This window comes from Ovis canadensis, chromosome 1 (genome assembly GCF_042477335.2).
Source record: "Ovis canadensis isolate MfBH-ARS-UI-01 breed Bighorn chromosome 1, ARS-UI_OviCan_v2, whole genome shotgun sequence".
Lineage (NCBI taxonomy): Eukaryota > Metazoa > Chordata > Mammalia > Artiodactyla > Bovidae > Ovis > Ovis canadensis.
The window spans coordinates 197200447-197217359 of record NC_091245.1 but is presented as its reverse complement, the minus strand read 5'-3'; the positions used below and the strand labels follow the sequence as shown (position 1 = coordinate 197217359).

General features: G+C 40.4%; 1 protein-coding gene across 1 annotated transcript in view; it reads right to left on the bottom strand.

Moving 5' to 3' along the window:
- ATP13A4 (ATPase 13A4) overlaps positions 1–16913 on the bottom strand; it is a 118586-nt gene that overhangs the window by 21083 nt on the left and 80590 nt on the right. Inside the window, exons 19-24 of the mRNA XM_069593303.1 lie at positions 8853–8977; positions 7219–7382; positions 6279–6401; positions 4841–4920; positions 2886–2928; positions 1483–1592 (exon numbers count right to left, since the gene is read on the bottom strand). Of these exons, the coding sequence (XP_069449404.1) occupies positions 1483–1592; positions 2886–2928; positions 4841–4920; positions 6279–6401; positions 7219–7382; positions 8853–8977 (645 nt within the window). The remainder of the gene's footprint in view (positions 1–1482; positions 1593–2885; positions 2929–4840; positions 4921–6278; positions 6402–7218; positions 7383–8852; positions 8978–16913) is intronic.

Here is a 16913-nt window from a genome sequence, read left to right as displayed (position 1 = left end):
ATCATTCACTAATGTGGCTTGGAAGCTCATTTTCCTTTTCTTGGTCACAGTTTCTTCATCTGTGAACTAAGGAATTTAAATAACATTGCAGGTTTGGGGGCTATTTTCATGCTCCAGGTGCTTCAGGGGTTTGGCAAACATCTCATTCAAATTTCATTTGGCAGTCTCAACTTTTTCTAAAACTGAACTAAAATAGTATACACACGCAAATAAGGCTTGCATCCAACTTAAAGAGATTGGAATCAATGAGCATGTTCATTTGTGTTACTGTTGATTAATTTGAGTCAACGGTATAAATTTAAACCTTAAAATAGATCATTTGGGGAAAAAAAGAATTTAAATTTACTTCTGGTTGGAATAGTTTCCTGGGATTCCAAAGCCTGATCCGCAAATCAGACGTTTTCCTGTATCGGGGCTTTGCTGCTATAGTTAACTCCACCTAGAAGGTGGTTTCTCCTCCTCCCTCACCTCCTGAGAAAGGTGCCCCGACACAACCACATCTGAAGAAATTGATTCCATCCACTGAGCTGTCTCATGACTTTTCACACTGCTCCTGATTTATTTGTGTATGAGTTACTGCCTGGCTTCTTCACCAGAAGAAAGCTTAGTGAGATCAAGGAACGTTTGATTTATTTGCTTCTGGATTCCTAGTGCCTCCAACAGTTCTGGGTACTGAGTCCCTGTTTTATAAATATTTGTCAAGTGCATGAATACATTTTTTAAATAGGGAGGAGCTAGCCAAAACATTATTTTAATGTGGTGGAAAGAGTATGACATTTGTACATAAAACATATCAAAACAAAATTAATTCTAATACAATCTTCAATCTTATATGGCAGTGAGCTTGGCTACATGAAGTTCTCAGAGCCTCAGGTTCTTTGTTTGTAAAAGAAATAGTGACCATTCCTACAATTCCAGGCTGGCACTTCATAAACTGTAAACACATACTAGTTATAATAACCAAAAGCAGCCACAAGGCTCACCATCTCTATTATTCAAACAAAATGCAACAGAAGTACATGTTCTGGGATGGAGGAGGAGAAAGAAGCACCAAGGGAAACTGTAGTAGAGGCAGCAAAGATGAATAAATATTCTGGAAACCGGGGATAGAAAGGATATTCCAAAGAAGTTTAAAGACGCAAGAGGAAAGGAAGACAGGTAGGGAGAAGAGGGTTTCTGTAAATCCTCCATTGAGAAAGTATCTAAGGAGATATATTCAAAACAATGCTAGGAGTATGATTAACATTTTCAAAGCAGCAGCAAGTTCAGATTCCAATCTTCTAAAAATAATCTATTCAGTGCGTTTCATTAGAAATGCCACTGCTTTCCCAGGAGGTAAATCCGCTCCAAAGTATGCTTTCTCCCATAAAGCACCCTTTCCACCCAGGGACACACATTTCCCCTGGTTTTTGCAGAATAAAGGGATCTACACCTAAAAGTCAAGAGAGGTTAAAACAATGCTGGAGGAAAGTCCCTACTTACTTGATAAGGTGAGGTACACATTCAATGTTTGGAGTTTTGGAGGTGAAAGGCGAAGCCACAGACGCCTCCTGCTCTGATAAAGAGACGCCCACATGAGCCATTTTCAAAGCCTGAAAGCAAAGAGTCAGCTTATTGTCTACTCACAAACATCTCTCCTGAGGCTGCATAAGAAAGAAAGTCTACAAGCAATAAATGCTGGAAAGGGTGTGGAGAAAAGGGAACCCTCTTACACTGTTGGTGGAAATGCAAACTAGTACAGCCACTATGGAGAACAGTGTGGAGATTCCTTAAAAAACTGCAAATAGAACTGCCTTATGACCCAGCAATCCCACTGCTGGGCATACACACCGAGGAAACCAGAATTGAAAGAGACACGTGTACCCCAATGTTCATCGCAGCACTGTTTATAATAGCCAGGACATGGAAGCAACCTAGATGTCCTTCAGCAGATGAATGGATAAGAAAGCTGTGGTACATACACACAATGGAGTATCACTCAGCCATTAAAAAGAATACATTTGAATCAGTTCTAATGAGGTGGATGAAACTGGAGCCTATTATACAGAGTGAAGTAAGCCAGAAAGAAAAACACCAATACAGTATACTAACGCATATATATGGAATTTAGAAAGATGGTAACGATAACCCTGTATGTGAGACAGCAAAAAAGACAGATGTATAGAACAATCTTTTGGACTCTGTGGGAGAGGGCGAGGGTGGGATGATTTGGGAGAATGGCATTGAAACATGTATAATATTATATATGAAATGAATTGCCAGTCCAGGTTCGATGCAGGATACTGGATGCTTGGGGCTGGTGCACTGAGATGACCCAGAGGGATGGTACTGGGAGGGAGGTGGGAGGGGGGTTCAGGATGGGGAACACATGTACACCTGTGGAGGATTCATGTTGATGTATGGCAAAACCAATACACTATTGTAAAGTAATTAACCTCCAATTAAAATAAATAAATTTATATATATTTTTGGGGAACACATGTAAGAATTAAAGATTTTAAAGTATTAAAAAAAGAATTAAAAAAAATAAAGTAAAAATAAATAAATAAGAAAGGCGAGTTAATCTTGCCACAAGGTGGCTTGTAGGCCCAGGCTCTGGCCAGAAGATGATTGTACTTTGCTCTGCCTACCACATAAGAAAGAGATGTCACTCCGACACCTAGCCAAAGAAATTCAGAATCCAGAGCCAAATTCTACCCATTCAGTCCATACTGGTCATTGAGTCATTGTGTGGCTCTGGTCTAAACCTTCCGAAATCCTTCCCATCAGTTTCACCATCAAGAGGAATGGAGATGGTACATAACCCGAGAGATGCTATCTCTTATTGGGCTTGGAGCAAATACAGTTGAGGGCAAGATGCTGGCCCCACACTGGCAGCTACTTACCCCACAGTCATTGGCTCCATCACCACACATACCTACAAAGTAACTAAAAGGGAACAAAGTGTCAGTTGTAGAGGAGATCAAAGCAATCTTACCTACTAATTGTTCTAATTAAAAAGATAAAATAAGCTTTATTACTTAAGACCCAAACTTATTATTTATTTTAAGGGAGTTTCCCTAACAGTCTGGTTTGACCAAAAGTAGAGTTTGACTCAGCAGTTCCTGAAACGGATTAAGAAAACCAACATGGCCGTCCTAAGTCCAGGTGCTTCAAGGAGACCCTGCACTTCACTATCTAGGAGGCAACTCTGTCAGCTGTAAAATAGGAAGTTCATCATTATATGACAGCATGGCATGGTGGGAAGGGCACAGGATTTGAAACCAGGAGATCTAGATCTTTAACCTGATCACTTTCCATTTTGACTATCATTCATCTCCCCTACAGAGCATTATGAGTATTCAGTGAGGTGGGGCATTCTAAAATGATAAATAACAAATAGTTGTTAGTAATGTTTAGTCACTGGAGAGGAAATCCACTGTGTCAGCAGTCACTTGAGTGACTCAAAAATGGGCTGCCAGGATCAAAAGTTAAAGAAACGAAATATATCTCTATTTCAGGATAGATTTTCACAGCTGAACGGATACTGCTATCTTGAGTTGTTGATGAAGATAGTCTGCTTTTTAAGGTAGGAGCAATCTGACAGTGTTTGCATAATTTGCTGTACTTCTCTTCCACACTGCTACCTAAGACAACGAGTTTACTGCAGAGATTTTCAGCAATGGTCAGAAGAGAGGACTGTTTGCCCTTTCAGTGACTGAATCAAGTGAATAGGAGCTGGAGTTGCGTGGGTGTGGTCCAGTACCAGAGCTAGAGAAAGCCTCAGAGACTCAATGGAGTTCCAGTAACAGGAAAAAAGGATCCCAAATGATGGGATTCTGTTAGTGGAGATACTTTGTATTAAGAATATCTTTCTAATTTAGGATGGATAGGATTCTTTGCATAAGAATGCTTTAATATGTCAGGGTTATGTGAATCTCTCTCTTGTTATAGGAGTCCCCCATATATTATAACTATAAAAATAATTTGTAAAAATAAAGTGTACATTTTCATTGTACCTTCAGGAGTCAAGTTCAAAAGACCTTTCCAGAGTTACTTCTTGTGCCCCCGATGTTCTAGTTCAGTGGGATTCTCAACTCTGGATGCAAAATTGACTTATGAAAGGAATTTTTTTAAAGTGCTGATGTCCAAGCACCCACAGGAGTAACTGAATCAAAATCTCCAGACTGTGGTGTCCTGGTATTGCTAATTTTTCAAAGCTCCTGAGGTGACTGTCATGAGTAGCCACATTAAGAACCCTGCCCTGGACTTCCTTGGTGGTCCAGAGCTAAGACTCTGCACTCCCAACACAGGGGACCTGGGTTAGATCCATGATCAGGGAACTAGAACCCATAGGCTGCAACGAAGACCTAAGATCCTGTGTGCTACAACTAAGACCTGGCCCAGCCAAATATATACATGTTTAAAATATAAAAATAAAAGAGGAGGGGACATGTGTATACCTATGGCTGATTCATGTTGATTTTTGGCAGTGAAAGTGAAAGTCGCTCAGTCGTGTCCAACTCTTTGCAACCCTATGGACTATTCAGCCCGTGGAATTCTCCAGGCCAGAATACTGGAGTGGGTAGCCTTTCCCTTCTCCAGGGGATGTTCCCAACCCAGAGATCCAACCCAGGTCTCCCGCATTGCAGGCAGATTCTTTACCAGCTGAGCCACAAGGGAAGCCAATTCTGTAAAGCAATTATACTTCAATTAAAATATTAATAAATTTAAAAGAAAAGAAAGAAATTATAAAACAACAAACACTGCCTTAAACAACTGAGTGACTTCCTGTACTTCTTACTTTCCCCCTGTTATGCCTGTATGCACTTAACACTACCTGAATTAGTAAAGAACCTACTCTAGTTTCTGAAATTCTTCCACCAGACTGGATTTCTGCCCTGGAGACATTCTTGCAAAGATGGTTCCATTCATCAGTACCTGTAAAAAAACGTAAAAGGGAAAATTTTTAATCATGTCAGCTGGTCATACCTGAAATAACTGATAGCATTCGGAACACTGACTGGTTAATGATATCCATGAGTGAGAAAACAGAGTTTCTAAGAAGTCCTCCTTCGGATTTTAAGACAGATATTGAGACTTTGGTCATCAGGTTAGCGATCAGGAAGACTAAAATCAGTAAAGATGACTACTTAATAGACAGAGTTGATGAAAACAATGACCTACAAGAATTTGACTCAGCTGCCGTGGAGATTGAGGTCCTGAAAAATCTGGAGCTTAATAGAACCTTAAACCAGTAGAGTATGAGAAACTGCAAGATAAAATGAGGTCAGGATCCCAAAAGAAGGAAAGGAGGCGACTGCTTTTTGGAAAAGTCGTTTGAATCTAGCGGGAAAACCACCTAGTGATGAGAGAGGGATTGCCTGTAGCCTTTGACTTAACCGTACTATCTGGGCTTGACCAGTTGTGAAACTCAGCTGATGTCTCCAGCCTAATTTGGGCTATGAAACATTAATTGATTGTTGTATAAAAACCTCTACCAGTTCCATCAACCTGAGCCCCATCTGACAGAGTCTAAATTCTTCTGTTACAGCTGTATGCTCCCTGTTCTTCTTGGCAGTAAACTCAGCTTAGAGTTCACTCAGCTTTAAGTCTTCATTCTTTTTTTCTTAAACAGTACCCAAGATAATGAGCAATTGAATGCAAATAAATAATTTTGCTTTACTATGAACATAATCCTCCTCTAGTTTGTTCAGATGTTTTATATATATGACTTACCAGCCCCCACTATGGGTTTAAGTTTGACACTCTTTTGTATAGAGATTCTCTATCAAAAGCCTAGTGGAATTCCTCTATCCTTGGTCTGCCCTTGCTGTGTTGCTTCAGTTGTGTCTGACTCTGTGCAACCCCATGGACTATAGCCCATCAGGCTCCTCTGTCCGTGGGATTCGCCAGGCAACAATACTGGAGTGGGTGGCCATTTCCTTCTCCAGGAGACCCTCCTGATCCAGGGATCGAACTCACCCCTCTTAAGTCTCCTGCATTGGCAGGAGGGTTCTTTACCCCTACTACCATCTGGGAAGCCCCATCCTTGGCCTGCCTTCCTGTATAATTGCTGGATTCCACTATACTGTGAGCCCCCCTCAATTGTGGCAATTTAAATCTAGATTTAAATCTAGCAGGAAATTAAACAGGGACCTCTGCAAAACTATCTGCTGTCCTTATAATACATTCTATAGTAATATCTAACCTAGTTAAAGGTTTGAAATTACTTACTATCGTGCTCTTTGACATTGTTAACATCTTTACCAGGAGATAGGTACCATCTTAGAACTTACCTTTGGCAGTAGGCTACTGAAATGTTGACTTATAACCTGGAAGGATTTTCCATTTAGAGCAAAATGGTAACTTCCTTCTTTGCTATTATCAGAGATTTCTTCCCTGATATTAATGTAATTGTCCTGTAAAGCAAGACACAGTTATTTTAGACTTGATAAGGTGGTTAGGATCACAAGCATATCTAAGCAAAGGCAACTATGACAGTCTGGGGTCTCTCTTTAAAGTCACACTCCAGCCTTAATTCCTCAGAGAAGCACTTTCTCTTTGCTGGATCAACCTTTGCTCATCAACGGCCTCTAGTGAACAGAAGGATAACACTCATGTCCTGTCTGCATCCTGATTTGATCTCGGTGAGTCCCAGAGAAAAGCACATTTCACACATTTTAAGTGTAAAATATGAAAGCATTGCAGCTTAATAAATCTCTTCCTGAAGGGGAAACTTTCCTTTTTTATTTTTTTGCTAGCAGAATTAATACTGTTTCACAAGGACACAATAAAGATAGGATACTGACAAGATTGGGGATAAAGGAATAAACTTTTTTTCCCTCATGTTGAAGACATGGTCTGATTTTCCAGTGCACACAGCAGTGTCTCTCCCAGAGACTAAATCCACTTTGAACTCAATGGGATAGCTGGCAAGCAAGGGCAAAAAGGGAAATTAGATTTGCAGTCTCACTTACTATATTCTTTCTAAAGACTTTTTAAAGTTTAATAGGATGTATTATTTCCACATCCTGGAAACCACCACACTTTAAAACTCAATATGAATGGTATGGAAAAGTGATATAGTTGAGTGCTCTGAACTGCATACATGTTAGACATCTGAAGAAGTATGTTGACCCCAGGTTACCTGTACACCTCTGCCAGTCAAAGCTGCTCAGTAGCCAACACTGTGTGATGAGTTAGATAATATGGCAGAAGGTCTGATTTTAGGTATACCTGATTCCTGTATGCAATGTGTTTCTTCTCTTCTAGTAGTTTCCAAGAAATAGATGCTGATGAGGACCCAGTTGTTTCATTTGCTTCAATGAGAATGACTTTCTGGCTTTCAGAAACCATCCCAGACTTTCTGGCCACTGTTACTGCGGTCTGAAGATTGTCACCTAGAAAGGAAGAGTACCCCAAAATGGGATTGAAGAGACAGAACCAATTCATGCAGAGCCTGGAAAACTATGTGTAAATACTTATCAACTGTGTAAAACTATATATAAAATGATGTGTAAACATGAAAATATATAACTGAGTCACTGCTGTACACCTGAATTTAACATAACATTGCAAAGTCAACAATACTCCAATAAAAACTTTCAAAGAAAGACGCTAACCCAAACTTCCTATACCTAGGCAAGACACAATCCCTTGTCAAAGCCAAGAAAGATATTTCAGGGTATATAATAAATCAGAAAGCATATCTCCCTTTCACCTCATCCAAAGACAACTCTTCAGAAAAATTACAACCAAGCAAGGGAAGAAGCAGGACAGAAATTTCAATATGAGGAAACAGGTGAAGAGGGAAGGTTGTGAGCCATGAGTTCTTACTTCTACATAAATCTAACTGGTTAAAAATAATTATGAGAATGCATACAATAATTGTTACATAAAAATTTTGAAATAGAAGCGCCATAACAGAAGGGGAATTCTAGTAAGTAGTAAATTAACTCAGCAACACTTAGAAGTTGGACTGAGGGGCTCAGAAAAGAGAGGGTAAAAGTGATCCAAAAATCTCTTGGTTTGGAGGGGTGGGTAGCAGAGGGGGATAGAGAAGTACCACAGGGGAGGTGAATGTACACTTGAGTCCCCAACATAGAACTGAGTTCAAGGGCAATAGGATGGAGAGAGAATTCTTTGGTGGGGAAAGACTATATCTTGATGCCACAATTCATAGAGCTAAATGCATCTGACTTTGAAAACAGAGAAAGGGAAGGCAACACACACTCAAAAAACATAAATACTTAAGGAACTCATTGACTCTCCATTCAGAAGCGTTCATTAGGAAATTTTACACATTTCTCTTGCGTGATCCTTTCTCATCATTCCCTTGCTTGTGATTTGGGGTTTGAGAGTGAGACTAGAGGGACATTTCATAATTTCCAGAATCATAGATCTCATGTGATGGGCCTTCAGCATAGTGTACAGACCACGCTGACTAAGCATTCTTCTTCTCTGAATATTTAACAATGAAATCAACATCTCTGCGTGGCTTAAGTCTTCTTATTCAAGTGTTATTTCGAAAGTCCCCTTTCAGAAAGAGCACCTCATCTACAGTAGCACTTAACAGACACACTTAACCACATCAGCCTGTTTTGTTTTACGTAGCTTATAACACTTATTGTTAGCTGTTTGTTTGGTTTGATTGATTGACTGACTTTCTATCTTCACCCATGTGGATGAAAACTCAGTGAGAATAGTAACTTTGCCTTTTTTGTTGCCCATCTCCAGCATCTAGAATGCAGCATCTAGAATGGTGCCTGGCCCATATTAGGGAGTCAAAAAGATATGCTACTTTTTGAGAGAACTATGTCTGTTCCTGAATCACATTCTTCCTGCTTTCACTCATGTATTTCGTTCTATACCTGTGATCATCACAGTCCTTATCCGGGCTGAGATAAGCTCTTCAAGGACAGGTTTCGTCTCTTCTTTCAGTCGATTCTCCAAGATCAGCAGTCCCAGAAATATCAGGTCTGATTCTGCCTGGTCCCTGGAAGTATATGAATGACGGAACAGAAATCGCCCATTATAGTCTTTCTTACAGGAAGCAAAACAAAAACAATGACAGATCTCTTCCTCTCAGAGTGGTCCCTACTCACTCATTCATGCACCATTGCTGAGGCCCTGAATATGTGCAGGAACCTTCCAGAAAAAGGACAAGAGAGAGCACAAGGATATGGAGACATTTGCTCTGATGGAATTGAGAGGAAGAGAGGGTGCTTATTCGGTACATGATTCACTTTAATCTTGGTAGAGAAGGAATAAAATAACCACAAAATTGTCTTGCATCTGATGGCATGATTTTTGTCACCTCACCTGTTAGCAACCACCAGAGAGAAGTTCTAGCTCCGGTACAAAACATCATGAAAACTAAAGCAACACAGGAAAATAAAATAAAACACTAGTTTCTCTAGAAATCAAAGCTATCATCAATACTGTTTTGGTCCCGAGAGGCATGAGGCCATAGTCTTAAAAAGAGCCCTTCTTTTGAAACCAAGCTTCTCTCTCTCTCCCTTTCTCTGTGTGTGTGTGTGTCTATCTCTCAGTGGGTAGCATTGCTCTTCTACATAAAGCGTGACTGTTTCTGCAAACAAATGAATTCTCTGAGGCTCCTGCCCATCACAAGAACATTTCCAAGACATTCCACAGGACTAATTGCAGGGGAGTACATCTGGGGTTGGGGTTTCAATGATTCTTCCATGACTCATTTATCTGAGACCCAGATATGTCTAGCAGACACAAGAGCAAGGCACTAGCCCCTCTCAAGTCTGGCCCAAGTACAGATGAACGCAGAAGAACTAAACTGCCTTGCTTGCTGTGTGTGTCTCGATGCTGGGCCTCACTTCAACCAGCAGCCCAAACTAGAATGAGGGACACTCCCCAGGCCACTGCTAACATCTCTACAGGAGTGGCAGGAAGTAGATATAACTTGAACTACTCACCTCAAAGCTGGCTCAGAGAGATAGCACTCCCTATCCTTCTGAACCTAGCATTTAAATCTCTCCATAATCTGAGTCCAAAAGATCTTTCCAGCTTCATCTATCACTAAATTCTTCATCCACCCCAAATTCCAGCCAAGTTGGACCATGGGTATGTGTGTACACAACCATCTTTAAACATTTGCTCTAGACTGCCAGAAGACATTTCTTCTTACTTCATAGAAAAGGTTATAAGTTCCCTGGGATCTGCCATGGAAACCCTTCCTATATTTTGAAATCAAACTCCCATGCACCTCCCATGAAGACGTCCCCAAATAGAAATAATTTCAGCCTCAACCTATTACTTCTACGTTCAGCTTGTATTTTATTTGTCATTCTTTGCTATTTGATCTATGTCTCTGTCTCTGATCCTTAAGAGTAAACTTGCTTGGTTCAATGACAAGTTCAACAACACCCATGTGGTGCCCAGCACAGAGGATGTGTTCAGCAAGTATTTGCCAGTTGAAATGCCCTACTGCCTAGTGTAACTGTTTTTCCTAGACATCCCTGGAAAATTCATTTCCTCTTTCAGAAATTCTACTGCCAGAGTGTTCTCATGGGAACTGAAGCCAGAAAATCTGTCAGATCAATAACCAGTTAGTGGACACCTAAATAAATGCAAGAACGTTTCTGGTGGCTCAGTGGTAGAGTCTGCCTGCCAATGCAGGAAGCATGGGTTCGATTTCTGGGTCAGGAAGATCCCCTGGAGAAGGAAATGGCATCCCACTGCAGTATTCTTGCCTGGAAAATCCCATAGATGAAAGAGCCTGGTGGGCTACAGTCCATGGGGTTACAAAAGAGTCAGACATGACTTAGTGACTAAACAATAACAACAAAATAAATGCAAGGAACGGGGCTCAGAAAAGAGGAAGAGAATATACAGGGATTATAATAGTTCCTAACTCCAGAAACTTGACATTCAACTTGGAAGGACAAGATTAATCCTGATCACTTTGATTATATGGAAAGCTGGGGAAAGAAGCATCGTGATCATGTACAAGTAAGAGTTCTCTGGTGTCACGGAGGAGGGTGTAATCATTTCTGGGTGGAATGACTAGAGAAGCCTTCCTAGAGGAGGTGATATTTGAGCTGCTTTTTGAAGGATAATGTAGTTGATGCCTAATTGAGGTCCTCCAATCTTTTTAGTAGTTTTCATACACAGGCATCAGGTTTCAGATATTTTCAGAGATCACTGACATGGTCCAACCACAAGGCACCAGGCACCAAGAAAATGGCTGCAGTGTCAAGATCTGACAAAGTCTGCAGCCCACTTCGGCAGTCGTTTTCCTGGTTCCTCTGGCACATGGGTTGAGGGCACAATAATCAGGAGACCAGCATTCCAATCCGAGCTCTGAGGCTACCCTGCTGTGTTACCACGGGCAAATCACTTTCTTTGCCTGGCAATTCATCCCTACTTTTTCAAAAGCAGGGGGTGAAAATAACGAATCTGCAGTCTCTCCTTGCTCAAGTGCGACACAATCCTTCTTTTCATTCAATCTGATCTAGAAAATGAAATGAGGAGAAGACATAGTCCCTTGAAGGGGCTCACACTCTGTAACTTGGAATAGCATGCTATCTTTTCCTGTTTCCTGCAAAAACGTTGTACCTCCTCCTGAAGCACCTAGAAATAATGAAGAATAGGGGGTGTAATACAAAAGAGCATTGTCACTCCTGTGATTACACTTCATGTTCTTAAAATCCGTGTGATTTTTTAAAGATGAAATAGACATAAAGAAAGCCAAGAACCATCATAGAAATTATGATATCAGTGCTGGAAGCACTCTGAGTAAACACACACACCAGAAAGAATGTTCTGCTCTAATCTTGGATTAGGGCAAATTTCTAATTAGGTAAATTGACTTAGCCAGAAGTAGATATGGTGGTGATGCAGCTTTAACACAAGATGGGCCAAATGACCACCAAGGGTCAGATTCTTCCAGTGAACTTGGATATAGACCTTACTAGATTTTGGAAAGTTGGAATTTCAATGCTGTGGGCTGTGTATTCTCCTGTCTGCTGCTGCCCTCACCAACCGCCCCTCCCAACCATGTGTCCCTGCTGTGAGTGCTTTGTTATATTCACAAGCTCCAAAGTCATGAGTCTGAAACTTGATACACAAATATTTCATCATAGTAATCAGAAGCAGCAGTGCCTCAGCCAGAATCTTGATATATATGTGTCAAAAGACTCTCAGGAAACAAAGTTCCATTCCCAATTCTGCCATATCCCCGACCCAAGTATCCTCTTCTTTAAACTGAGATTCAGTCTCAAGTTCACTTCTAGCTCTCTGACCTGAGTGACCTGGGTTGGTTAAATTACAGCAAAGATCCAGAGCTGTAATAGCCAAAGTTTTAAGGGTCACAGTAAGCTGGCCCACTGTCCTTGGGCCAATAAGTCCAGGGAGTCAACACTCAATGATTTTGGATGAGTCACTTCCCACTCTGGGCCTCACCTACCATTGACAAAGGTGGGGTTGAAACTGATCAGTAATTCTTAGCAGGGGCGATACTGCCTCTCAGTTCAGTTCAGTTCAGTTGCTCAGTCGTGTCTGACTCTTTCAACCCCAGGGACTGCAGCACACCAGGCTTCCCTATCCATCACCAACTCCCGGAGCTTATTTAAACTCATGTCCATTGAGTCGGTGATGCCAGAAAACCACTTCATCTTCTGTCGCCCCCTTCTCCTCCTACCTTCAATCTTTCCCAGCATCAGGGTCTTTTCCAATGAGTCAACTCTTCGCATGAGGTGGCCAAAGTATTGGAGTTTCAGCTTCAGCATCAGTCCTTCCAATGAATATTCAGGACTGCTTGGATCTCCTTGCTGTCCAAGGGACTCTCAAGAGTCTTCTCCAACACCACAGTTCTAAAGCACCAATTCTTCAGTGCTCAACTTTCTTTATAGTCCAACTCTCATATCCATACATGACTACTGGAAAAACCATAGCTTTGACTAGACAGACCTTTGTTGGCAAAGTAATGTCTCTGCTTTTTAATATGCTGTTTAGGTTGGTCATAACTTTTCCTCCAAGGAGCAAGCATCTTTTAATTTCATGGCTGCAGTCACCATCTGCAGTGATTTTGGAGCACCAAAAATAAAGTCTCTCACTGTTTCCATTGTTTCCCCATCTATTTGCCATGAAGCATGGGACCAGATGCTATGATCCTAGTTTTCTGAATGTCGAGTTTTGTTTTTGTTTTTTTTTTTTGAATGTTGAGTTTTAACCCAACTTTTTCACTCTCCTCTGTCACTTTCATCAAGAGGCTCTTTAGTTCTTTTTTGCCTTCTGCCATAAGGGTGGTTTCATCTGCATATCTGAGGTTATATATATTTCTCCTGGCAATCTTGATTCCAGCTTGTGCTTCATCCAGCCCAGCATTTCTCATGATGTACTTAAAATTCTCCAAGCCAGACTTCAGCAATATGTGAACCGTGAACTCCCTGATGTGTTCAAGCTGGTTTTAGAAAAGGCAGAGGAACCAGAGATCAAATTGCCAACATCCACTGGATCATGGAAAAAGCAAGAGAGTTCCAGAAAAACGTCTATTTCTGCTTTATTGACTATGCCAAAGCCTTTGACTGTGTGGATCACAAGAAACTGTGGAAAATTCTGAAAGAGATGGGAATGCCAGACCACCTCACCTGCCTCTTGAGAAATCTGTATGCAGGTCAGGAAGCAACAGTTAGAACTGGACATGGAACAACAGACTGGTTCCAAATAGGAAAAGGAGTACGTCAAGGCTGTATATTGTCACCCTGCTTATTTAACTTACATGCAGAGTACATCATGAGAAACACTGGACTGGAAGAAACACAAGCTGAAATCAAGATTGCCGGGAGAAATATCAATCACCTCAGATATGCAGATGACACCACCCTTATGGCAAAAAGTGAAGAGGAGCTAAAAAGCCTCTTGATGAAAGTGAAAGAGGAGAGTGAAAAAGTTGGCTTAAAGCTCAACATTCAGAAAACAAAGATCATGGCATCTGGTCCCATCACTTCATGGAAAATAGATGGGGAAACAGTGGAAACAGTGTCAGGCTTTACTTTTGGGGGCTCCCAAATCACTGCAGATGGTGATTGCAGCCATGAAATTAAAAGACACTTACTCCTTGGAAGGAAAGTTATGACCAACCTAGATAGTATATTCAAAAGCAGAGACACTAGTTTGCCGACTAAGGTCCATCTAGTTAAGGCTATGGTTTTTCCTGTGGTCGTGTATGGATGTGAGAGTTGGACTGTGAAGAAGGCTGAGTGCCGAAGAATTGATGTGTTTGAACTGTGGTGTTAGAGAAGACTCTTGAGAGTCCCTTGGACTGCAAGGAGATCCAACCAGTCCATTCTGAAGGAGATCAACCCTGGGATTTCTTTGGAAGGAATGATGCTAAAGCTGAAGCTCCATTACATTGGCCACCTCATGCGAAGAGCTGACTCATTGGAAAAGACTTTGATGCTGGGAGGGATTGGGGGCAGGAGGAGAAGGGGACGACAGAGGATGAGATGGCTGGATGGCATCACAGACTCAATGGACGTGAGTCTGAGTGAACTCCAGGAGATGGTGATGGACAGGGAGTCCTGGCATGCTGCAATTCATGGGGTCGCAAAGAGTCAGACACAACTGAGAGACTGAACTGAACTGAACTGAACTCTGCATATAAGTTTAATAAACAGGGTGACAATATACAGCCTTGACATACTCCTTTCCCTATTTGGAACCAGTCTGTTGTTCCATGTCCAGTTCTAACTGTTGCTTCTTGACCTGCATACAGATTTCTCAAGAGGCAGGTCAGGTGGTCTGGTATTCCCATCTCTTGAAGAATTTTTCAGTTTGTTGTGATCCACATAGTCAAAGGTTTTGGTCTAGCTAATAAACCAGAAATAGATATTTTTTCTGGAACTCTCTTGCTTTTTGATGATCTAATGGATGTTGGCAATTTGATCTCTGGTTCCTCTGACTTTGCTAAAACCATTTTCAACATGTGGAAGCTCACAGTTCATGTACTGTTGAAGCCTGGTTGGAGAATTTTGAGTATTACTTAGTGTGTGAGTTGAGTGCAATTATATGGTAGTTTGAACATTCTTTGGCATTGCCTTTCTTTGGGATTGGAATGAAAACTGACCTTCTCCAGTCCTGTGGCCACTGCTGAGTTTTCCAAATTTGCTGGCATGTTGAGTGCAGCACTTTTACAGCATCGTCTTTCAGGATTTGAAATAGCTCAACTGGAATGCCATCACCTCCACTTGCTTTGTTCATAGTGATGCTTTCTAAGGCCCACTTGACTTCACATTCCAGGATGTCTGGCTCTAGATGAGTGATCACACCGTTGTGGTTATCTGGGTCATGAAGACCTGTTTTGAATAGCTCTTCTGTGTATTCTTGCCACCTCTTCTTTATATCTTCTGCTTAGGTCCATACAATTTCTGTCCTTTATTGTGCCCATTTTTGCATGAAATATTCCCTTGGTATCTCTAATTTTCCTGAAGAGATCTCTAGTCTTTCCCATTCTACTGTTTTCCTCTATTTCTTTGCATTGATCACTGAGGAAGGCTTTCTTATCTCTCGCTGCTATTCTTTGGAACTCTGGTTTCAAATGGGTACATCTTTCCTTTTCTTCTTTGCCTTTTGCATCTTTTATTTTCTCAGCTATTTGTAAGGTCTCCTCAGACAACCATTTTGCCTTTTTGCATTTGTTTTTCTTGCAGATGGTTTTGATCCCTGCCTCCTGTACAATGTCACAAACCTCTGTCCATAGTTCTTCAGGTGCTCTATCAGATCTAATACTTTGAATCTATTTGTCACTTCCACTGTATTCTGCCTCTAGAGGACATTTTGGAAACTTTTTAGGCATGCAAAATTGTACCCTGCAACCCACTATGCCTTTTGAATATATTACAGGATTCACAGACACTAAAAACATCCATGGATATATTGAAATAAGCAAATATAAAATTGTTTATACTTCCCTTAGCTCTGTCTTACATATAAACACAAAGTATTTTTTTACAGATTTTTAATATTTCATTGAGTTTTCCAGGAATATAATGTATATTGAGAGGAAAGTGTTCTATTATATTCAGGTTTACTAAGAATTTTTAGTCATTTCACAGAGTCACCTCATTGACAGACTGCCAGAGATATCTGAGATTCCAATAAATAAAACACGTATCAATCTGCATTCCTTTCTGTTAACATCCCCAGTGATTCTACACATGGTGTAAGCAACGTATTGTTTCGTTTTGTTTTAATGGAGTCAGTTGAGTATTCATTGAACTATTTATTACTTTTTGTAAGGCACTATAATTTGTGCTTCTATTTTTGCTATATAGGAGGGCATTATATTTCTTTCTTAAATGGAATGTGTGCAGATCATGTTACATATGAATTTTATTTTCTTACATTAGAAGAAGTGATACCTAATAGTTATAGTAAGAGAGTGTTGAATCTGGCAAGGTTGAAAACAATTACATTGAAAACAATTACAGACCTTCCAAATTTAAAATCCTAAATAACAAACTAAGCCTTGATTATCTCCGTAGCAGTGTCACCAATAGTGGCTGACAGAGTATTGGACATGACTAGAAAATGAAATAAATACCATTCCCTGAAAACAGTGGAAAATAAAACAGCAAATACATTTGAACTACTAATCACTCCAGTACATTTTAACTTTTGAGCATCCTTATTTTAATCTATCTATAATAAAACTCTCTTTAAAACTCTCTTTATAACAGATTCTCTGAAGTTTTTCTTGTTTTTCAACAAGTATTACCTAGATTATATGTTAGGCCCAAGCTATATTTATTTGTTTTATTAAGTTGTGCATTTTTTATCGGTTTTTTTTCAGTCAAATGTTATGTTTTCTAACTTTCAACAAATTCACCACCTTTGACACAAAATAAAAATAATAAAATCCCCAAATAGCTAAGTAATGAAAAACAAAAAAAATAATT